Source organism: Osmerus mordax, chromosome 6 (genome assembly GCF_038355195.1).
Source record: "Osmerus mordax isolate fOsmMor3 chromosome 6, fOsmMor3.pri, whole genome shotgun sequence".
NCBI classification, from domain to species: Eukaryota; Metazoa; Chordata; class Actinopteri; order Osmeriformes; family Osmeridae; genus Osmerus; species Osmerus mordax.
Genome location: NC_090055.1, coordinates 19,606,220 through 19,632,112, shown reverse-complemented (window position 1 = coordinate 19,632,112; position 25,893 = coordinate 19,606,220). Strand labels below are relative to the sequence as shown.

The 25,893-nt window shown below is 48.1% G+C and overlaps 1 protein-coding gene across 1 annotated transcript; it reads left to right on the top strand.

Moving 5' to 3' along the window:
• Positions 1–7,427: 7,427 nt before the first annotated feature.
• LOC136944388 (aromatic-L-amino-acid decarboxylase-like) lies at positions 7,428–25,696 on the top strand (the record flags this gene model as incomplete). The annotated part of the gene is made up of 10 exons (XM_067238136.1): positions 7,428–7,568; positions 8,527–8,670; positions 9,976–10,042; positions 10,129–10,223; positions 10,629–10,696; positions 16,343–16,419; positions 19,420–19,439; positions 19,695–19,793; positions 24,207–24,308; positions 25,472–25,696. Coding segments are annotated over 10 exons (1,038 nt in total), but the record flags the coding sequence as incomplete, so codon positions are not given.
• Positions 25,697–25,893: the final 197 nt, after the last annotated feature.

Sequence of the window (25,893 nt, the reverse complement as noted above, 5' to 3'; positions counted from 1 at the left end):
TCAGTTTGGTATTCGGTCAAAACTGTTTTGTTTGTCAACGAACAATTGCCGTCATTTAAAAAAATATATTTTTTAGATAGTCAAACCAATTAGATCTCTGCACTTGGAATAGCCTTACTTCCAGTACTGTATCTGAGTCCTTTGTCCCTGTTGTTAGTGGTGTTGGAGAGCATGAGACACACATTCTGGTGTCAGGGTCCTGGACGGTGCAAGGCAGGGCCTGAACACTGGACGCAGACAAAATGACTGCTCACACTAGGACACAAACAATAAGGATTAACTTTATTTTTTTAGGAACTTGTCCATCAAAAGCCTAAATGTGCTTTTAGTTTTACTAATTATGTTAATCTAAAAACCAGGTGTGAAATCTCCTTTGATTGTCTGTGTGTTTAAAGGGGCGGCCTCTATACAAGCTGCTGTGAAAGTGATCATAAATGTACACGTCGTTAACACTCCTGTTTTTATAGTGATAGTGTGGGAATATATATTCAAATGATATGGAACACTATTTTCATTGTTTTGTGTTATTGTTATCATGTGGATGGCCCTTAAAACAAGTGGTAGAACTGAAGAACACAGCTGTGAACTGGAGGAAGATTGATGAATCACACTGGGTACCTCCACCAGGGGACCTCCACCAGGGGACCCCTCACCAGGGGACCTCCACCAGGAGACCCCTCACCAGGGGACCTCCACGAGGGGACCTCCACCAGGAGACCTCCACCAGGAGACCTCCACCAGGGGACCTCCACCAGGAGACCTCCACCAGGGAACCTCCACCAGGGGACCCCTCACCAGGGGACCTCCACCAGGAGACCCCTCACCAGGGAACCTCCACGAGGGGACCTCCACCAGGAGACCTCCACCAGGAGACCTCCACCAGGGGACCTCCACCAGGGGACCTCCACCAGGAGACCTCTCAACAGGGGACCCCTCACCAGGAGACCTCCACCAGGGGACCTCCACCAGGGGACCTCCACCAGGGGACCCCTCACCAGGAGACCCTTCACTATGGGAGCTCCACCAGGGGACCTCCACCAGGGGAGCTCCACCAGGGGACCCCTCACCAGGGGACCCCTCACCAGGAGACCTCCACCAGGGGACCTCCACCAGGGGACCCCTCACCAGGAGACCCTTCACTATGGGAGCTCCACCAGGGGACCTCCACCAGGGGAGCCCTCACCAGGGGACCTCCACCAGGGGACCTCCACACTGGAAACCCTACTCAGGATGTGTTCTCTCTTAACTCTTCAACCAACTCACACACCGGCAGCATTCTTCTTCTCCTCCTAGATATCCATGATCAAAATCCATGATCAAAAAAGTCCTTTCATATCGCTCATTCTTGCATCATGGAGGAGGTTTGTTGTGACATCACAGGATAACGGACGCCATACTCCCTGCGACTCTGCTCAAGTGTCAAACACTCAGTTTGAACTTCCTGTCCGTAGTCCAGATTTACCAGATGGAACCCAGAAAGGCTCACATGGTTCTAGAGGCTGGAAATCTGTGGTAGAGCTTAGAACCACATCTCCTACTGTGAGTGGACGTTCTGGACACATGAAACAGAAGTGGAACCTTCCTCCTCTGCTTTGACTGGTGACCCAGTGACCTGTGACCCAGTGACTTGTGACCTGTGTGTGTTTGACTGAGAGCCATAGAACAGATCCCTGTGGACTCCCTCAGATGGAGGTCTGGTGACCCTGTGACCTGTGACCCAGTGACCTGTGACCCGTGTGTTGACTCCCTCAGATGGAGATCCTGCCAGTGTGCCTCCAGAAAGATTAGAATGAACAGGTTAGAAGTTGTGCTCCCAGATCGATTTAAAACTCTCAGATTGATATGATAGTCTATATATATACACACACACAGTGTAGGTATATATACACACACACAGTGTAGGTATATATACACACACTCAGTGTAGGTATATATACACACACTCAGTGTAGGTATATATACACACACACAGGATAGGTGTATATAGAGAGCAAGATACAGACAGATTTGGCCTGAATCTGGGTTATTGGTAAATCCTTCAAGAGATTTTCAGAACAAATGTTTTACCTGTGCAACTTTGAGAGAGAGCCATTTTTATGTATTTTAGTTTCAGAGACGGTCTGTACCAGCACCATTATAAGATGCAAGGACTCAGCCATTTAACTATTGTTTCAGCAACATGTATTTATTTATCAGGATGTGAGTGATTACTTGAAATGTAGTTCTTTTCTCAGCGCTGTTTCTTTATGTCTGTTTTTTTTTCCTCTTTTCTTTCTTGACCATGAAATGAAACATGAACACATTTTTTCACAGCTTTATCTTTGAATATATCATGTTCACTTTCTATCTGATTGTGAATTCAAACAACTTTGTCACTTTCACTTTTTACAATGTTCTAACCGATGCTTTTTCTGTTGTTGTGGTCTTCATTCCACCTAGGTGACAGAAGAATCGAGGTTCCCTTATATTAAATAAGGTTCTCTTATTTAATTTGTGCTTTGCTACACACACATAGTAATGTATGCATGTAAGTGCTTATCCTGCAACATTGAAGATCAGTGTTGCTGTGTAGGCTTACAGTGTTGCTATGGACAAGTACAATCACTGATCTCATTTGGTCACATGCACATAGTGTCTGATTCTAAATCAGTGGAATCGTCGTCTGTAGTAGGAAGTTAAATGAATGTCACTGGACTGCTCGGGGTGTATATTTACGAATCGTGAGTTATCTTTTGTCCTGTAAAGATGCTGCCCTTGGCAACAACAGCAGCTCGTAGGAACCAAGAAAGTGTTTGACCTTGGGTAGACGGTGACATTCAGATGCAGTTTAGCAGGTTACTGCAGACTGCTCAGTAGCAGCGCTTCAGTACAGAGAGTGCAGTTAGCACTGGTGGGTGTGTCACACAGCCAGCTGCAGGCAGACTCCTGGTGGGTGTGTCACACAGCCAGCTGCAGGCAGACTCCTGGTGGGTGTGTCACACAGCCAGCTGCAGGCAGACTCCTGGTGGGTGTGTGACACAGCCAGCTGCAGGCAGACTCCTGGTGGGTGTGTGACAAAGCCAGCTGCAGGCAGACTCCTGGTGGGTGTGTCACACAGCCAGCTGCAGGCAGACTCCTGGTGGGTGTGTCACACAGCCAGCTGCAGGCAGACTCCTGGTGGGTGTGTCACACAGCCAGCTGCAGGCAGACTCCTGGTGGGTGTGTCACACAGCCAGCTGCAGGCAGACTCCTGGTGGGTGTGTGACACAGCCAGCTGCAGGCAGACTCCTGGTGGGTGTGTGACACAGCCAGCTGCAGGCAGACTCCTGGTGGGTGTGTCACACAGCCAGCTGCAGGCAGACTCCTGGTGGGTGTGTCACACAGCCAGCTGCAGATTCCAGACCGTCTGTCCTAGAGTACGTCATTTTACCGTTTTACACTTAGTCCTCCCATCAGTCCAACCCAACCAACCACAAACCCCCTCTCCACCCTCATCTCCTCTCCACCCTCACCCCTCCTAACCTTCCCCACCCTCACCCCTCCTAACCCTCCCCACCCTCATCTCCCCACCCTTACTCCTCTTAACCCTCCCCACCCTCACCCCTCATCTCCTCTCCACCCTCATCTCCCCACCCTCATCTCCTCCTAACCCTCATCTCCTCCCCACCCTCACCCCTCCTAACCCTCCCCACCCTCACCCCTCATCTCCTCTCCACCCTCATCTCCCCACCCTCATCTCCTCCTAACCCTCATCTCTTCCCCACCCTCACCCCTCCTAACCCTCCCCACCCTCATCTCCTCCCCACCCTCACCCCTCCTAACCCTCCCCACCCTCATCTCCTCCCCACCCTCACCCTTCCTAACCCTCCCCACCCTCATCTCCTCCCCACCCTCACCCTTCCTAACCCTCTCCACCCTCACCCCGCCATAATCTGAGTCCACAATCCGTACATGTAGCGAGTAACATTGCCCATCTTAAGATGCCTTTAAATAATTACCTGTCATGACCTTAACATGCGGTGCCTCTGTGACTAGACCTGACTAATGGAGCCAAGAGGGGGGATCTCTCCTTGTTATTGATTGATTGATGATATTGACTCAATGCTAGTTAGAATGACTGTACAGCATGGGGGAGTGCACTAAATATATATCGTCAGAGCATTATAAACTATGATGTATTTCAGGGAAACAATAACAGCAGGAGAAGTAACTTATCTGTTTTTAAATAGAAATATCATGTTTTCATAATGTGCTTTGCTTCCATCTGTAAATAGCTCAATGGCTTATACATCTTACATGTAACCTTTTTCAGGTATTTTTTGTACAAATGAGGGACTGATATATTCTGTTTATTGTCATTAGAATTAAACATTAATGCATTGCTATAAATATAATATGTGTTTGTATTGTCTTCACCAATGATTGACTGATTCTGAATTTACAGTATGCTACTTTACTACACAACATTACTCTGTTACAGTATAGCTGTATACTCACAACATAGTAACCCATATAGCATGATGTAGAGTAACTGTTGGATAAACATACAATACAGATGAACATAATATAAGACTTTATTTATATAGCACATTTCATACAAGAATTGCAGCTCAAGGTGCTTTACATAAAATAAACTATAATATAAGTAATAAAGCCTTTCTGAACACAGGCCGCAGTCTTGCGGTAATCCAGAACACACAAGCTGCAGTCTGTGCGTGTGCATGTACACACACTCTCGACACCTGCTTTGTTATTATGTGGAGCTCATGTTTTTTTGGTTTTGTTTGTTTTTGTTGCCAAATTGTCAAATCACTGAGATAGCATTGACTTGGAATGAAGTTGGTTCAATATAAAACAAAATAAAAATAGCTTAGATGTAGTAAACAACTTTTGCCATGTTGCAGTAGCTTAGTTTGCTACATTAACCTGTGGGGGGGGGGGGGGGGGGGGGGGACGACCTACAGTGTAGTGAAGCTTCATTTACTGGAGGAACCCTAAATATAATATTAAGACAAACTACCTGTCTGAGCGTGACAACATCTTTTTTCGACACTCCGTTTCCATGGGGATCCTGCGCCCTCAAGGTCGGTACTGGATGGTAAACGCCATGAATTCTCCATAATCATTTTTACAGGATTATTGGGTGTGCTCAAGCCTTCGGCGAGAGCACAACCTTTGTTCTCTCACATATATATTATTATTATTTTTTTTATTTCTTTTTGCCCCCCTAAAACTCAGTCAATATTTGGCCTACATAGACAACGTAGGTGTCAAAAGTTTCGTCTTGGTAGCGATTGAGTTGCTTCTATTGGAATTTACGTTCCGTTGCATGGTTTAAGCGTAAGTTAAGTTTTTGTGGCGAAAAGTGAAGCTAACGGTGGCTAATTTGCTAGCCACAGTCACTGACGTTACTAACGTCACTGCGTCACTAACGTCACAAAAAACACGCGTGACTACCTTTGCCAGAACATTCGTTTAGCATCTGTTAACTTGGGGGATAGCTAAGCTAACTATAGCTTTACTGCAAGGCAGCTGCAGAAACGCCACAAGAGAAGAGGCCAGGGTGATAACTATTTACTCATTTTACTTTGTGATATGACACACAATTGTGATGTGTAATGTACAATATAAGCTGATATTATTAAGGAAGTACATCTACTTTCGGAAACAGTAGTCTACTATTTCACTGAAGTATTAGCATCATGACATTAGCCTGTGTTGCCCGGGCAACACATACTACAGTGGTCTATGATGTAGCGTTATCTGTTTTCAATCGTTAAAATAAACATTCCTCACATATACATTTTCGTTGTAGGATTTATTATGACATTAGAAAACGATTTGTTGGTGAAATTACCATTACCTGTGCTTTCAAACCAGTGTAGCTCACTGCAACGCTGTAGCTTACGCGAGACACACTACAAAAACAACTACACTACACAGCTGTTTAGGAAGTCAAACGGCGACAGAACATGTTCGGCACTCCCCTTACTTAAATCAAAAGTCTATCTAACTACTAACCTGAACTTCATTGCCACAGCCTAAACGTTGTCAATCTGTTCATGAAAATAATTAATTTCAGCTTAAACCGTACAACGGAACGTTAAATCCAATTCAACCAACGCAATCGCTACCAAGACGAACACAGCAGTAGTCTAGTACGGTACCGTAGTAGTACAATTTACCGGGGCAGATTCTCCACACAGGGCTATATTGCATTTTGCATTGTTACTGACAATGATCGCTACCAGTGAGCTTTTTATGAATGAGCGATTTTCCACTAAATAAATGTCAACCTTATTTACGTTTTGGGGGGCATATTTTCAGTTAGCAGATGGTACTGTTTGAATCGCGATTCCATCTTCTACTACCGGGTAACGTCGTAGAATAATCTTCAAAGGGGGTTCTTTATTAATGAATGAATGCAATGAGTAGGCTAAATGCCTGAAAATATCATTATTAATGAATGAATGCAATGAGTAGGCTAAATGCCTGAAAATATCATGAGAAGGGAAAAACTTAAAATGACGTTTAAATCATAGAGATTAGGTAAATTTTTACACCGGTCTGCCAAATGTATTCGTTTTGATTCAACGTTGAGGCTGCCTCTTGCAGGGGAAATGAGAATACATCTATTTCATTCTACACTTCACTCGTATTTTCAGTTGTAAATGAGCAGCAAAAAAAATGCTTCTAAATCTATGTAATCTTTATAAATAATAAGTATGCAGAAATATCAGTTGTAAAAATGTCATTCAAAAACGGACCCCTGTGCAACCGACGCAAGCAAGCACACCCTACAATTTCCCCAGAAATTGTACCCTCTCTAGTTTTACATAAAAATTACAGCCAAATGTTGTTACTTAAAAATTCACAAAAAATACTATTTTTTACAAATATTAATAACATTTTCACCAAAATGTTCTGTTAAAACACATCATTTCAAAACTAGTTAAAGTTATTTTGCAGATATTTACTTTCATCCCACGGACAAATAACTTCTTAATAACATAATTTTGGGTTTAGACATAGGAACCTTGAATTGTGAACTGAGCTCGGGTAGTTGACGTCATGTAGTTGACTACAAAGGCCTGCAAAAGCCTTTTTGGGGCTATCTCGTTGTTTATGACGTTGTTCATTGCACTTTTAGTAAACCTCTCTCTTGGAAGTCGCTTTGGATACTGTCCTGTCCTCTCTACTGTCCTCTCCTCTCTACTGTCTCTCCTCTCTACTCTCTACTGTCTCTCCCCTCTACTGTCTCTCCTTCCTACTGTCTCTCCTCTCTACTGTCTCTCCTTCCTACTGTCTCTCCTCTCTACGGTCTCTCCCCTCCCATCACCTCACCTTACCTCCTCTCATCCTCCGCCTCTCCTCTCTTCACCGCCTTTCCTCTCTTCACCTCCCCTCTCCTCTCTTCACCTTACCTCCTCTCCTCTCCACCCCTCCTCCTCCAGGGCACGGCCTGTGAGGCTACTCTGATGGCTCTACTGGCGGCTCGCTGCCGTGCGGTGCGACTCGTCCAGGCCACCGACCCAGAGCGCTCGGAGGCTGACATCATGTCCAAGCTGGTGGCCTACGCCTCGGACCAGGTGAGACAGGCTTCCTGTAGGCTATTAGTGAAGGCAGTTGAGCTTAAACATGGAAGTATTCGCCTGCCTTTTTCCATTTTCACTGACGTTCACATGGGTCGTCTGAGACGGATCACAGCGTCGGCCATGTTTGTTTTCTTCCCTCCACCTGGCTGTCCCCAGCCCTGGCCCTGGCCCCGGCCTCGGGCTGATGGGGTTGTGGGGGTGAGGATGACGCAGGCTGCCCCTGCTGGTCAGAGGCCAGGGCAGGACTCTGCCTGAGGTACACCACAACCTTTCAGGGATGCGGTCTGCTTGGGACTTCCCTTGCTGTAGCACTCCCAGGAGCTGGGGAAACCGGCTCACACTGCTGTACTGGAAGAAGCACATTTGAAAGAGTTCATTTACATAACACCAGGAGTGTTTATACAGGTGGATCTCATGAGGGTGGACCCATCTGAACACTTAGCGATTAAAATGAACACTCCTGGGGTTGATTTCACACTTTGAAATGCTGCTAGTCTAAAACAGATCAGCTTTAGGACAACACACTCGGTTCTATCATGGTGTGAAGGAAAATATTTCAGTTCCTTACTCCAGTCTGTACACTAGCATCTCACTCTAACCCTACTCCTGTCTGCACTCCAGTCTGTACACTAGCATCTCACTCTAACCCTACTCCTGTCTGCACTCCTGTCTGTACACTAGCATCTCACTCTAACCCTACTCCTGTCTGCACTCCTGTCTGTACACTAGCATCTCACTCTAACCCTACTCCTGTCTGCACTCCTGTCTGTACACTAGCATCTCACTCTAACCCTACTCCTGTCTGCACTCCAGTCTGTACACTAGCATCTCACTCTAACCCTACTCCTGTCTGCACTCCTGTCTGTACACTAGCATCTCACTCTAACCCTACTCCTGTCTGCACTCCTGTCTGTACACTAGCATCTCACTCTAACCCTACTCCTTTCTGCAGTCCCATTCATCCGTGGAACGAGCCGGTCTGATTGGTGGCGTGCAGATGAAGAAGGTTGCCTCGGACGACAGCTACGCGGTGCAGGGCGAGACCTTCCGGAAGCTGCTGGACGATGACAAGAAAGCTGGACTCATCCCCTTTTTTGTAAGGACACTCATCCCTTTCTTAACCCCTGGGTTTGTGAACGGGAGTATCAGGAGAGTCCTGGGAGAGAGAAACCCGACTGCACAAAGGATTGTGAATATCCAGTAAAGCATCTTGAATACTGAAAAATGCTACCGGATGTAATAGGACATTCTGGTATTTTTGGCATACAGTGTCATATTTATATATACACACACACACACACACACACACAGAAAAGCAGCTGTTCTCTGTGTCCTCAGTAGAAAGGGACATGGTCTCCCAGCATGGTCTGGTGTTTCTGTAACGGGTGTGAACCTGTGAAACTCACTCCTCAGGTATGTAACAGGCCACCCGCGTCAACGAATAGCTAGCTTTTCTTTGGCGTAGCTGGTAGTGGTCGTGCTTGGGAATTCAGAGGTTGTGCGTTCGAGACCAGCGAGTGGCGAACGACACCTTGTTGTGACGGAGCGTGGCTACGTCTGTTACATACCGTCACATTTCCATGGCCTGCAGCTCTGTAAAGGACATGGTTTCCCAGCATGGTCTGGTGTTTCCATGGCCTGCAGCTCTGTAAAGGACATGGTTTCCCAGCATGGTCTGGTGTTTCCATGGCCTGCAGCTCTGTAAAGGACATGGTTTCCCAGCATGGTCTGGTGTTTCCATGGCCTGCAGCTCTGTAAAGGACATGGTTTCCCAGCATGGCCTGGTGTTTCCATGGCCTGCAGCTCTGTAAAGGCTAATGTTGTTTCCTATCAGCTCTCTTCGACCAACCTAATGACCTGGATCTGATAACAGAGATGTGACCACAGACAGACACAGGCTTGAACAAGGGTCAAGCCTGTCCAACTGTTTCACAACTGACATTTAGAACTGCATTCGTACCTGCAGCAGAAGTGTGGTTCCTCACAATTAAGCAGTTCGTACCAGACTAAGTGTGCCTCACAACAATTAAGGTGCACTGGATATCGTAATTAATTTGATTCGTTCGTTAGTTTGATTTGAGCTTTTTTCCCCCAGATGCACCTGGTCCACTGAGATATTATTGCACAGTGAGAACTCATAGTTGCGTCACAATAGAGATATTTTAGTTTTGTCCTGCCTGTTGGAGATGAGATGAGGTTACTTTGCACTGTGCCTGACAACCACAGACCCTAACTTGAGTCTGACCACCGAAGTACTGTAAGAACTACGCACTTCTGATCCTTGATTTTCTGCGCTCCATTCTACATCCACTACTTGTATTCTGCTGTGGATAAAAGCTTATTCAACAGATGTTAAATGAACAGTTTGAAATGTGATGCAGTGTTTCTGTCTGTGTTTCAGTTCTGCGCCACACTCGGTACCACTCCTTCCTGCGCCTTCGACAGACTCATGGAACTCGGGCCGATATGTAAGGTTTACAGCGTTTTTAACCGGCGCAGCAGCGCATGTGCTTGCGTGTGCTTGCGTGTGCAGTAACGCACGGTGTTCACACAGGCAACGAGGAGCAGGTCTGGATGCACATCGATGCTGCGTACGCCGGCAGCGCCTTCATCTGCCCAGAGTTCAGACCCTTGCTGGATGGAGTTGAGGTGGGGAGGCTAACACGCTCATGCACACACACAAGACACACACACACTCGAGAACAAACACAGGCACACCCGCATGTGCACACACACACACACATCCACGCACACAGACAAACACATACTAAAGCATACACAAACACTTGCACACTCTCACACACTTGCGCACACACAAATATGCGCAAGCACAAAGAAACTGTTTTTACAACGCCAGAAAACATATGACCACCGCCATCCGCTTTCCACGTGGCATAAATAATAAGAGAGAAGGAGAGGGGGAGAGAGAGAGAGTGAGAGGGACTCTCCAACAGGAAGTGAACAAGGGAGGTTTGATCTCAAGTCGTTATGCAAAACGTTCTGAAACTTGTTTTTACATCAAGTTGTGTGTGTGTTTTGTATGTTTGTTTTTAGTTTGCGGATTCCTTTAACTTCAACCCACACAAATGGCTCCTGGTGAACTTCGACTGCTCTACGATGTGGTAAGATCTCCCGTCCAACATCCACCTGACTCGGTGACTTGACTTGGAGAGTTAGCACTAGCTGTCATCTCAAAAGACGAGATGGCGAACACCAGTCAGTTTAAAAGGTTAGTTGTAAAACTGTAACTGCACAGAAACATGAATGTTTGTTCTGCTTCCAGACCTACTGCTAGCTGTGTAAACATTGCCATAGTCAAAGTTAGAACAGGACTAAGGTTCCGCAAAACCATCAGCCCATGGAAGGATTCATATATCTGTGTCTATTCCAATATGTGACTAGAGAGGGTACAATTTCTGGGAAATTGTAGGGTGTGCTTGCTTGCTTGCTTCAGTTGCACAGGGGTCCGTTTTTTAATGACATTTTTACAACTGATATTTGGTATATTTTATATAAAAATGCATAGGGCCTACTTTATAAATATTACATAGATTTAAAAGCATCTTTTTTTGATGCTCAGAACTGCTCTTTTTCAGAGCTCCTATCAAATTGGGAGCCTATCAATCAAGTATTCTTTTGTTTTCTGATTGATTATTTACAACTCAAAATACGAGTGAAGTGTAGAATGAAATATGATGTCTTCTCATTTCCCCTGCAAGAGGCAGCCTCATAGCTGAATCAACGAATACATTTGGCAGACCGGTGTAAAAATTGACCTAATCTCTATGACTTAAACGTCCTTTTACATTTGACATTTAGTCATGTAGCAGACGCTCTTATCCAGAGCGACTTACAGTAAGTACAGGGACATTCCCCCGAGGCAAGTAGGGTGAAGTGCCTTGCCCAAGGACACAACGTTAGTTGGCATGACCGGGAATCGAACTGGCAACCTTCGAATTACTAGTCCGACTCCCTCACCGCTCAGCCACCTGACTCCCTAAGTTAAAGTTTTCCCTTCTCGTGATATTGCAGGCATGTAGCCTACTCATATTGCATTCATGAATAAAGAACCCCCTTTGAAGATTATTCTACGACGTTACCGGCAGTAGAAGATGGAATCGCGATTCAAACAGTACCATCTGCTAACTGAAAATATGCCCCCAAAAAACGTAAATAAGCTTGACATTTATTTAGTGGAAAATCGCTCATTCATAAAAAAGCTCACTGGTAGCGATCATTGTCAGTAACAACGCAAAATGCGATATAGCCCTGTGTGGAGAAGCTGCCCCGGTAAATTCTACTACAGTACAGTACTAGACTACTGCTGTGTTCGTCTTGGTACAGTAGCGATTGCGTTGGTTGAATTCGATCTAACGTTCCGTTGTACGGTTTAGGCTGAAATTAATTATACATTTTTATTAATTATTTTCTTGAACAGATTGACAAAGTTTAGGCTGTGGCAATGAAGTTCAGGTTAGTAGTCAGATAGTTTCACCTATTGAAAGACTTGATTTAAGTAAGGGGAGTGCCGAACATGTTCTGTCGCCGTTTGACTTCCTACAGCTGTGTAGATGTTTTTGTAGTGTGTCTCACGTAGGCTACAGCATTGCAGTGAGCAACACTGGTTTGAAACCACAGGTAATGATAATGTCACCAACAAATCGTTTACTTGTAATGTAATGTCATAATAAATCCTACAACGAAAATGTATTTGTGAGGAATGTATATTTTAACGATTGAAAACAGATGCATCATAGACCACAGTAGTATGTGTTGCCCGGGCAACAGAGGCTAATGTCATGATGCTAATGCTTCAGTGAAATAGTAGACTACCGTTTCCGAAAGTAGATGTGGGCCTACTTCCTTAATAATATCAGCTAATATTGTACATTACATTTCACAATTGTGTTTCACATCACAAAGTAAAATGAGTAAATAGTTATCACCCTGGCCTCTTTACCTGTGGCGTTTCTGCAGCTGCCTTGCAGTAAAGCTATAGTTAGCCTAGCTATCCCCCAAGTTAACAGATGCGAAACGACTGTTCTGCTACAGGTAGTCACGCGTGTTTTCGTGACGTTAGTGACGTAGTGACGTTAGTAACGTCAGTGACTGTGGCTAGCAAATTAGCCACCGTTAGCTTCACTTTTCGCCACAAAAACTTAACTTGAGCCTAAACCATGCAACGGAACGTAAATCCCAATAGAAGCAACTCAATCGCTACCAAGACGAAACTTTTGACACCTAGGTTGTCTATGTAGGCCAAATATTGACTGAGTTTTAGGGGGGCGAAAATAAACAATAATAAATATATATGTGAGAGAACAAAGGTTGTGCTCTCGCCGAAGGCTTGAGCACACCCAATGATAGTATTCAATGACACAAATCTGTGTTCTAGAAAGAGTGGTCTGGAGTCGCAGAGGTCCCATAATATCAGCTTTAATGCAGCAGTTGGAAATCAACAAGTACAGAGCTCTGGGGTTGTCTACGTTTCCCTACCCGCAACAGAGTTTGGGCTGGTTCACGAAGTCCAACTGGCTATCTTTCCCTGCCCCAGCATATCATATACAATGCAATTGAAAACACAAGTATCAAAAAAGGGTTGAGCTTGTTCTCTCGTGCATCAGGGAGTTGTTCTTGCCTACGCGTCCCACCTGCTCGGGTGCCATCTCCACCCAGTTTCAAGGTTGTTTCTGAAAATGAAGATATAGAGACACAAAGAACAGCCTGCTTCCCACACTCAGTGTGAGACCCAATGTTTAAGCCTGAGCACACTTCTAAGTTCATAACTTTAATAAGCACAATGCATAACTTTAATAAGCACAATATATTCTTTACCATCCGTCCAAACCCCCTAACAAACTGGACACTCGCTGCGGATGTTACCACTGTTTCAATATGCTTTGTTGGTTAGTCACGACAGACAAAGTGATATAGTTAACAAACTTTATTGACATGCTCCACCACCTCTAGATCTACATACAGTGCATGTGTGCATTCAGTGCCGCTTCATCTTATATCCGTTTCCTGTGTGACGTCACATCAATATTGCTACAACCACGACTACGACTGGCCAGAAATGAACAATTGTCTGAAACAGTCTGTCTGCATTCATCATCTATTCGTTATCATCTATTTCTGAAATATTCTCAAACATAAACAGATATTGAGGTCGTTTTGAAGGGCCTATCCTCAACAGTGTTGTTCACACAGAAGATCGAGTGTTTGTCTGTCTATGTTATTGCTGGTGCTCAACTGTTAGAGTGAACATCTGGCACTACCAAAGATACAGTTTGAATTTCAGGTACAGACTCAATGAACTCTTTAGGGAACTTTGACATATTTGTACTTGTTTCATGTAGAGCTGTGGAACTGACAGATCATTTGCCCCCTTAATGCTGGGTATATCATTAACAGGTTTAATAGTATACTTCGAGAAGTATTTGGTTCAGGGTTGGACTCTGAAAATATTATTGTTCATCCGACATGGCAAAAGCATTTTTTTTTTATCACATGCAGGTAGGCCAGAAGAGCGAGCGTTGCTATAGTAATTTCAGCATTCAATTAGTATCATTTTTTTAACTCTTTGACTTATATTCAACTCCTGCAATGTGTTCCAACTGCCCTTATAAAACCTAGACAGTAGCTGTCATGCCACACATCAGAGACAGTCTGGTTGTCAGAGGAAGACATGAAGATGTTTCACACAACCATGTTGGTTGATGTAGAGTCTGTGTGGTTCTGTCTGGGAAGATGACTCAGCATCTAATTTCCTGGTTTTTGCTTAGTGAATCTGATTGGATGTGAATTATGCTCAGTGAATCTGATTGGATGTGAATAAAGCTCAGGGAATCTGATTGGATGTGAATTATGCTCAGGGAATCTGATTGGATGTGAATTATGCTCAGGGAATCTGATTGGATGTGAATTCGTGTGCTATTGTTGCTATTCTAGGACGTTTTAAAGATCATGTAAAGAAAATTCCATGTTTTGCTTCTCAGTACATTGTATAGGTGTGAAATGAGTTCCTGAAAGCATGTGCAAAGCGCAAAAACGTCGAACTGAAATGTGGAGTTAGACCGTAGAACAGTTTCTCTTCCGTTTTCAGATCAGTTTTTAATGGGCGGAGCCAATAAATGATCTACGTCACTTTGACCGATCTACGTCAGATCACTGAATGGCTCCTCCTGCTGTATTGTTATTGTAGCCTACATCAGCTAGCTAGCTAGCTTCAGGATGTCTCCCTCCACCCGCAACTGCATCTTCCCTGGATGCAAGAACTTCAGCTGCGCTGCAACACTATTTAATTTCCATAGTGATGAGGAAAGGAAAAATAGGTGGATTGATTTTGTGAAGAGCCACGCTGATGGAAAGCTTCGCATCAACTCCAACAGCCGCCTGTGCAGTGACCATTTCACAGCGGATAGTTTTAACATGGACCAGAGACAGACGGGGTTCAGGAACACACGGCTTCTCTTGAAGCACGGAGCCGTACAGAGCATTGCCCTCCCGTCCGTTCCTCCTCCCGGTCGCACCTGGACCCTCCACCGCCGCCAGCAGTTCATCACTCAGTTCTGTGTGCTTGTTATAATTATACTAGATAACTTTTCCAGAGGTATCTCTGCTATGAGTTAGTGCAAACTGCTAATTTGATATTAGGCTACTCGGTGTAGAATGATGTTATTTTGGTGAAATGGTAGCTAATGTGCTAGAAGTAGTTCACTGTATGCTGTCTCTGGTGTCCATTTTTACTCCTGTGTTAAAGCTCAGGGGAACATTTCATTTATATGCATCTGTATATTTCACTCATTGAAGAAATAAATTCTAATTTCTGTTTTGTTCGGCTTGACGTAGCGTCCATTATCTGGGGCGGAGCTTCAGCTCCTTCAGGCGACACGCCCCCCCAGTCTCAAGCAGAGAAGTGTTTTTTTTCATTCGAATTTGGATGGGTAGTTAATAACACATTGTTCTGTGGTGTGGTGAACTTAAAACTCGTTTTCAATTCCACTTTACAGGATCTTTAAGACCCGATTCAGATTGATTGTGCTTCATCAAGATGGCCTTTGGAATGCTGTATTATAACGTGGTACAGTTGTAGACTGTAGACATGGTTGTTTCATCGCTTTGATATTTAGTATGTCAGTTAGTAAGAATTATGAATATTATTTATGGTTACTCTTAGTCTGCCTGTCTGTCTGTCTTCCGGTCTGTCTGTCTGTCTTCCGGTCTGTCTGTCTCTCTGCCTGCCTGCCTGCCTGCCTGCCTGTCTCTCTGCCTGCCTGCCTGCCTGTCTGTCTGTCTGTTTCTCTCTCTGCCTGTCTCACACTCTGCATGCCTGTATACTTTAGATATGGTTGTTAAATCGCTTTGATCTTTACTATGTCAGTTAGTAAGAATTAGGAATATTATTTATGGTTACTCTTTGTCTGCCTGCCTGCCTGTTTGTCTGTCTTCCAGTCTGCCTCTCTGTCTCTCTCTCTCTGCCTGCCTATTGTCTCTCTGCTTGTCTCACACTCTGCCTGTCTGTCTCTATGTATCTCTCTGCCTGCCTATCGTCTCTCTGCTTGTCTCACACTCTGCCTGTCTGCCTGTCTGTTTCTCTCTCTCTGCCTGCCTATCGTCTCTCTGCTTGTCTCACACTCTGTCTGCCTGCCTGTCTGTCTCTCTGTCCGTCCGTCTGTCTGTCTCTCTGTCTCTCCCTTCTGCCTGCCTGCCTATCGTCTCTCTGCTTGTCTCACACTCTGCCTGTCTCTCTGTCCGTCTGTCTGCAGGGTGAAGAAGAGGTCTGACATCATCGGGGCCTTCAAGTTGGATCCTCTTTATCTCAGACATGAAAACCAGGAGTCAGGTTGGTTTGAGCTATTAGAACAACAACTCCTATTCCCCGTTTTCAATGCTGTCCTCGTCATCTTTTAAAGGTTTCATTGGTTAGAGCTGCTGATCTGTGGACAGCTGTGAATTCCCCTGTGACAATGCTAGTAAAAGTCTACATAATTAACGTTTCGATTAGATGAGTTATTTGGTGTGTATATTCCCCACGTGTGGTATGTATGTGGCCCTGGGTTAGGGTCCCTGATAGACGTCCCAGAACGGATGCTGCTAGCTGGCCTTGGGGTCACCAGCAGACCAGGGGGTCAACCTGCATCCACGAACACTCAACACTGTTAGCATGGCTTTGGTGTGTGCACAGCACCTTCATCTGATTACCATCAGAACACAGCCAATCACCTTCAGCTGATCACTGGTGTCGCCAGAACGCAGCCAATCACATTGATCTGATTACCAGCCTCACCCAGAACCCAGTCAATCACCTTTATCTCAATACCAATGCCACCAGAACCCAGCCAATCATCTCCACCACCTCCTAACCGCTGAGTCAGCCTGTGGCCATCATGTGGACCCCTCCTCCCCCCAGCCCCCTGACAGCGACTCTGTTATTGGTGAAGACTCTCCCAGCCTCTCATCCTCTCAGGGAGACCAGGACTATCTGACAGCCAGAACAGCCTCTCAGGGAGACCAGGACTATCTGACAGCCAGATCATCCTCTCAGGGAGACCAGGACTATCTGACAGCCAGATCATCCTCTCAGGGAGACCAGGACTATCTGACAGCCAGATCATCCTCTCAGGGAGACCAGGACTATCTGACAGCCAGATCATCCTCTCAGGGAGACCAGGACTATCTGACAGCCAGATCAGCCTCTCAGGGAGACCAGGACTATCTGACAACAAGAACAGCCTCTCAGGGAGACCAGGACTATCTGACAGCCAGAACAGCCTCTCAGGGAGACCAGGACTATCTGACAGCCAGATCAGCCTCTCAGGGAGACCAGGACTATCTGACAGCCAGATCATCCTCTCAGGGAGACCAGGACTATCTGACAGCCAGATCATCCTCTCAGGGAGACCAGGACTATCTGACAGCCAGATCAGCCTCTCAGGGAGACCAGGACTATCTGACAGCCAGATCAGCCTCTCAGGGAGACCAGGACTATCTGACAGCCAGAACAGCTGAGATTATAGGTTATTCCCTCCCACGTAGACACAAGGCCTGTTCTTCTCAAGGCAATGTTGTCCCTGGAACAAAACGTTGCAGGTGTGTCAGAGATGCAGCAAGTATTCATGTTTGCTGACATGTCACAGATGGAGAAGGCAGCAAGCTACATTACCCTCACTTTCACCCTGTCACTCATCCTCACTTTCACCCTGTCACTCACCCTCTCACTCATCCTGTCACTCAACCTCCCACCTTCTTACCCACCCTCCCCCTCATACCCTCCCACTCACCCTCACTTTCACCCTGTCACTCACCCTGTCACTCACCCTCCCACTCTCTCACTCACCCTCCCACTCTCTCACTCACTCACCCTCCCTCCCACCCTCTCACTCACCCTCCCACTCTCTCCCTCACCCTCCCACTCTCTCACTCACCCTCCCACTCTCTCCCTCACCCTCCCACTCTCTGACTCACCCTCCCATTCTCTCACTCACCCTCCCACTCTCCCACTCACCCTCCCACTCTTTCTCTCACACTCAACCTCCCACTCTCTCCCTCACCCTCCCACTCTCTGACTCACCCTCCCACTCTCTCCCTCACCCTCCCACTCTCTCCCTCACCTTCCCACTCTCTGACTCACCCTCCCACTCTCTCCCTCACCCTCCCACTCTCTGACTCACCCTCCCACTCTCTCACTCACCCTCCCACTCTCTCACTCACCCTCCGACTCTCTCCCTCACCCTCCCATTTTCTGACTCACCCTCCCACTCTCTCCCTCACCCTCCGACTCTCTCCCTCACCCTCCCACTCTCTGACTCACCCTCACACTCTCTCACTCACCCTCCCACTCTCTCCCTCACCCTCTCACTCTCTGACTCACCCTCCCACTCTCTCACTCACCCTCCCTGTCAGAAATGTTAATCTATCAAGCATTGCACAGTCGATTGTCAGTCGATGAAGAAGTTAAGAAACGCTTTATTGCTTGCGACCGCAAGGAGACATAACATCACACGCCATGATGATACAAAGTTTGTCTGGTAGAATGTTGCGCTAGCTTCCTATTTAAACAGAACCCCTCTTCACAGTCATTGGTTCATACAACTGTCACATGGCTCTCCTTTCATTGGCTCCCTTGCATAGACCTTGTGCGTGTGTGTGCTTGCGTGTTTGAGTGTGTGCGTGTGAGTGTGTGTGTGCGCTCTCTGACCCCTCTAAGTTTGACCACATGATTAACTCTTTTATGGCCCCTCCAATAAGATAGTGGTCAAGCCCAGGTCCCCTTGTTTACGTAAGCCTAGTGTTACCCAGAGTTCAGATTTTGGGGTAAGCCTCTCTTTGCCTGAATGCTGAACACAGTATCAATTTTATACAGTATAGAAGGTTACATCTTAATTTTTTCTGACACTCCCACTCTCTCCCTCACCCTCCCACTCTATCACCCTCCCACTCTCTCTCCCTCACCCTCCCACTCTATCACCCTCCCACTCTCTCTCCCTCACCCTCCCACTCTCTCACCCTCTCCCTCACCCTCCCACTCTCTCACTCACCCTCCCACTCTCTCACTCACCCTCCCACTCTCTCACTCACCCTCGCACTCTCTCCCACCCATCCTCTCCTCTCATCCTCTCCCCTCATCCTATCCTCTCCCCTCATCCTCTCCTCTCATCATCTCATCCCTTCATCCCCTCCTTTCCTCTGATCCTCTCATCCCCTCCTCTCATCCACTCCCCTCATCCTCTCCTCTCATCCCCTCATCCCCTCCTCTCATCCTCTCCTCTCCCTGGTCCCAGCTTTGTAGCAGGAGCTGTGTGTGTTGTCTGGTGTACTAAACTATGCCATGTTTCATTTGCAGGGCTTGTGACAGACTACAGGGTAAGATGCATCCTTAACAAACCAAATTCAGAATTTGCTGGAGCTTAAGGGGGCAAAAAGAAACAAAAAAACATTAATTTCCCTTATATTTATCTTTTTCTACACAAAAATGTACTGATTTAATATATTCACATTACTTAATTGACAAGTTTAATGTGTAAGTATGTTTGTATGTCTTTACTTTGTAAATATAATAATTTTCTGTCTGTTTATGTGACCTCTGACCTTTCCCCCCCCCCTCCCCCTCCTCCGCAGCACTGGCAGATCCCTCTGGGTAGGAGGTTCCGCTCCCTGAAGATGTGGTTTGTGTTCCGGCTGTACGGACTCTCAGGCCTCCAGGCTCACATTCGCAAGGTGCTGCTCTCTCCTGTCTCCCCTCCTCCCTCCTGTCTCCCCCTCCTCCCTCCTGTCTCCCCCTCCTCCCTCCCCCTCCTCCCCCTCCTGTATCCCCCTCCTCCCTCCTGTCTCTCTGCTGCCCCCCACCTACCTCTCCTCCCTCCTATCTCCCCTCCTCCCTCCTATCTCCCCCTCCTCCCTCCTATCTCCCCCTCCTCCCTCCTATCTCCCCCTCCTCCCCCTCCTGTCTCCCTCTCCTCCCTCCTATCTCCCCTCCTCCCTTCTATCTCCCCCTCCTCCCTCCTGTCTCCCCCTCCTCCCTCCTATCTCCCCCTCCTCTTTCCTGTCTCCCCTCCTCCCTCCTGTCTCCCCCTTTTCCCTCCTGTCTCCCCCTCCTCTCTCCTGTCTCCCCTCCTCCCTCCTGTCTCCCCCTCCTCCCTCCTGTCTCCCCCTCCTCCCTCCTGTCTCCCCTCCTCCCTCCTATCTCCCCCTCCTCTCTCCTGTCTCCCCCTCCTCTCTCCTGTCTCCCCTCCTCCCTCCTGTCTCCCCCTCCTCCCTCCTGTCTCCCCCTCCTCCCTCCTGTCTCCCATCCTCCCTCCTATCTCTCTGCTGCCCCCCAACTACCTCTCCTCCTCCTCTCTCCTGTCTCCCCCTCCTCCCTCCTGTCTCTCTGCTGCCCCCCAACTACCTCTCCTCCTCCCTCCTGTCTCCCCCTCCTCCCTCCTGTCTCCCCCTCCTCCCCCTCCTGTCTCCCCCTCCTCTCTCCTGTCTCCCCTCCTCCCTCCTGTCTCCCCCTCCTCCCTCTCTGCTGCCCCCCACCTACCTCTCCTCCTCCCTCCTGTCTCCCCCTCCTCCCTCCCCCTCCTCCCTTCTGTCTCCCCCTCCTCCCTCCTCCCTCCTATCTCCCCATCCTCCCCCTCCTGTCTCCCCCTCCTCCCCCTCCTGTCTCCCCCTCCTCCCTCCTGTCTCTCTGCTGCCCCCCAACTACCTCTCCTTCTCCTCCCTCCTGTCTCCCCCTTCCCCTTCTCCCCCACACTGAACATCACCCATCAGATCACCACCACCACACTGCTCCATCAGATCATCACCACCACCACATTGCTTTGTCAGATCATCACCACCACCACCACACTGCTCCATCAGATCATCACCACCACCACCACACTGCTCCATCAGATCATCACCACCACACTGCTCCATCAGATCATCACCACCACACTGCTCCATCAGATCATCACCACCACCACACTGCTCCATCAGATCATCACCACCAGCACCACACTGCTCCATCAGATCATCACCACCACCACATTGCTCCATCAGATCATCACCACCACCACACTGCTCCATCAGATCATCACCACCACCACACTGATCCATCAGATCATCACCACCACCACACTGCTCCATCAGATCATCACCACCACATTGCTCCATCAGATCATCATCACCACCACACTGCTCCATCAGATCATCACCACCACCACACTGCTCCATCAGATCATCACCACCACACTGCTCCATCAGATCATCACCACCACCACACTGCTCCATCAGATCATCACCACCACTACACTGCTCCATCAGATCATCACCACCACCACACTGCTCCATCAGATCATCACCATCACATTGCTCCATCAGATCATCACCACAACCACACTGCTCCATCAGATCATCACCACCACACTGCTCCATCAGATCATCACCACCACCACACTGCTCCATCAGATCATCACCACCACACTGCTCCATCAGATCATCACCACCACCACACTGCTCCATCAGATCATCACCACCACCACACTGCTCCATCAGATCATCAGCACCACCACACTGCTCCATCAGATCATCACCACCACACTGCTCCATCAGATCATCACCACCACACTGCTCCATCAGATCATCATCACCACCACACTGCTCCATCAGATCATCACCACCACACTGCTCCATCAGATCATCACCACACCACACTGCTCCATCAGATCATCACCACCACACTGCTCCATCAGATCATCACCACCACCACACTGCTCCATCAGATCATCACCACCACCACACTGCTCCATCAGATCATCACCACCACCACACTGCTCCATCAGATCATCACCACACCACACTGCTCCATCAGATCATCACCACCACCACACTGCTCCATCAGATCATCACCACCACCACACTGCTCCATCAGATCATCACCACCACCACACTGCTCCATCAGATCATCACCACCACACTGCTCCATCAGATCATCACCACCACACTGCTCCATCAGATCATCACCACACCACACTGCTCCATCAGATTATCACCACCACACTGCTCCATCAGATCATCACCACACCACACTGCTCCATCAGATCATCACCACCACCACACTGCTCCATCAGATCATCACCACCACCACACTGCTCCATCAGATCATCACCACCACCACCACACTGCTCCATCAGATCATCATCACCACCACACTGCTCCATCAGATCATCACCACCACACTGCTCCATCAGATCATCACCACACCACACTGCTCCATCAGATCATCACCACCACACTGCTCCATCAGATCATCACCACCACCACACTGCTCCATCAGATCATCACCACCACCACACTGCTCCATCAGATCATCACCACCACACTGCTCCATCAGATCATCACCACACCACACTGCTCCATCAGATCATCACCACCACCACACTGCTCCATCAGATCATCACCACCACCACACTGCTCCATCAGATCATCACCACCACACTGCTCCATCAGATCATAACCACCACACTGCTCCATCAGATCATCATCACCACCACACTGCTCCATCAGATCATCACCACCACACTGCTCCATCAGATCATCACCACCACCACACTGCTCCATCAGATCATCACCACCACTACACTGCTCCATCAGATCATCACCACCACCACACTGCTCCATCAGATCATCACCATCACATTGCTCCATCAGATCATCACCACAACCACACTGCTCCATCAGATCATCACCACCACACTGCTCCATCAGATCATCACCACCACCACACTGCTCCATCAGATCATCACCACCACACTGCTCCATCAGATCATCACCACCACCACACTGCTCCATCAGATCATCACCACCACCACACTGCTCCATCAGATCATCAGCACCACCACACTGCTCCATCAGATCATCACCACCACACTGCTCCATCAGATCATCACCACCACACTGCTCCATCAGATCATCATCACCACCACACTGCTCCATCAGATCATCACCACCACACTGCTCCATCAGATCATCACCACACCACACTGCTCCATCAGATCATCACCACCACACTGCTCCATCAGATCATCACCACCACCACACTGCTCCATCAGATCATCACCACCACCACACTGCTCCATCAGATCATCACCACCACACTGCTCCATCAGATCATCACCACACCACACTGCTCCATCAGATCATCACCACCACCACACTGCTCCATCAGATCATCACCACCACCACACTGCTCCATCAGATCATCACCACCACACTGCTCCATCAGATCATCACCACCACACTGCTCCATCAGATCATCACCACACCACACTGCTCCATCAGATTATCACCACCACACTGCTCCATCAGATCATCACCACACCACACTGCTCCATCAGATCATCACCACCACCACACTGCTCCATCAGATCATCACCACCACCACACTGCTCCATCAGATCATCACCACCACCACCACACTGCTCCATCAGATCATCATCACCACCACACTGCTCCATCAGATCATCACCACCACACTGCTCCATCAGATCATCACCACACCACACTGCTCCATCAGATCATCACCACCACACTGCTCCATCAGATCATCACCACCACCACACTGCTCCATCAGATCATCACCACCACCACACTGCTCCATCAGATCATCACCACCACACTGCTCCATCAGATCATCACCACACCACACTGCTCCATCAGATCATCACCACCACCACACTGCTCCATCAGATCATCACCACCACCACACTGCTCCATCAGATCATCACCACCACACTGCTCCATCAGATCATAACCACCACACTGCTCCATCAGATCATCATCACCACCACACTGCTCCATCAGATTATCACCACCACACTGCTCCATCAGATCATCACCACACCACACTGCTCCATCAGATCATCACCACCACCACACTGCTCCATCAGATCATCACCACCACCACACTGCTCCATCAGATCATCACCACCACCACCAAACTGCTCCATCAGATCATCACCACCACCACACTGCTCCATCAGATCATCACCACCACCGCACTGCTCCATCAGATCATCACCACCACCACACTGCTCCATCAGATCATCACCACCACCACACTGCTCCTTGTCGCTGCCCTTCACCTTGTTGTGTTTCCTCTCTGGGCAGCAAGTGGGCCTGGCCAGGGAGTTCGAGGGCCTGGTTCGTGCCGACCGGAGGTTTGAGATCAGCGCTGACGTGGTGCTGGGTCTGGTCTGCTTCAGACTCAAGGTAACCCTGGCAACAGGAATAGCGTTTATGACCCTCTCACCCCTGACCCAGAAGATCCACTCTTCCCATCCCGATCTCTGGATAAGGAACTTTGAATGGATCCCTGAACCTTTACTGTGAGCAGTAAGACTCTACTGTAGGATTATACTGTAGAGTTAGACTGGTAGGACTCTACTGTAGGACTTTACTATAAGACTAGACTTTTAGGACTCTACTGTCGTGCTAGAATGGAAGTACTCGACTGTAGGATTCTACTGTAGGATTAGACTGGTAGGACTACTGTAGTACTCTACTGTAGAGCTTGACTTGTAGGACTAGAATGGAATGACTCTATTGGAAGTCTAGACTGTAGGAGTAGACTGGTATAAGTCTACAATAGGGCTAGAATGATAGGATTACACTGGTAAGACTCTTCTGTAGGACTATACTAGAAGGAGGTCTGGACTGGAAGGAGATAAAGACGTTTTGTGTGTTCCTCTCAGGGCTCCTACGTTCTGTGTGTTCCTTTCAGGGCTCCTACGTTCTGTGTGTTCCTATCAGGGCTCCTACGTTCTGTGTGTTCCTCTCAGGGCTCGTTCTGTGTGTTCCTCTCAGGGCTCCAACGTTCTACATTTACATTTACATTTAGTCATTTAGCAGACGCTCTTATCCAGAGCGACTTACAGTAAGTACAGGGACATTCTCCCCGAAGCAAGTAGGGTGAAGTGCCTTGCCCAAGGACACAACGTCATTTGGCACGGCTGGGAATCGAACTGGCAACCTTCAGATTACTAGCCCGACTCCCTCACCGCTCAGCCACCTGACTCCCTTCTGTGTTCCTCTCAGAGCTCCAACGTTCTGTGTGTTCCTCTCAGAGCTCCAACGTTCTGTGTGTTCCTCTCAGGGCTCCAACTTTCTGTGTGTTCCTCTCAGGGCTCCAACGTTCTGTGTGTTCCTCTCAGGGCTCGTTCTGTGTGTTCCTCTCAGGGCTCCAACGTTCTGTGTGTTCCTCTCAGGGCTCGTTCTGTGTGTTCCTCTCAGAGCTCCAACGTTCTGTGTTCCTCTCAGGGCTCCAACGTTCTGTGTGTTCCTCTCAGGGATCCAACGTTCTGTGTGTTCCTCTCAGGGCTCCAACGTTCTGTGTGTTCCTCTCAGGGCTCCAACGTTCTGTGTGTTCCTCTCAGGGCTCCAACGAGCTGAACGAGCAGCTTCTGAAGCAGATCACCCACGCCAGGAGGATCCACCTGGTGCCGTGTCGCCTGTCTGGCCGCTTTGTGCTGCGCTTCGCCGTGTGCGCCCGCACCACCGAGTCGTGCCACATCCAGGAGGCCTGGAGACACATCACCCAGCTGGCCTCCCAGCTGCTGCAGGAGCTGGGAGGCCAGCTGGGAGGCCAGCTGCCCCACTGACCCCAGGACTGACCCCAGGGGCAGTTTGGGTATCTTCCTGTTTGGGTAACTTCCGGTTTGGGTAACTTCCTGTTTGGGTTACTTCCGGTTTGGGTAACTTCCTGTTTGGGTATATTCCTGTGTGGGTTACTTTTGGTTTGGGTAACTTCCTGTTTGGGGGCAGGAGCTCAAAGTGTTCCTGAGATTCCGAGAGGTTG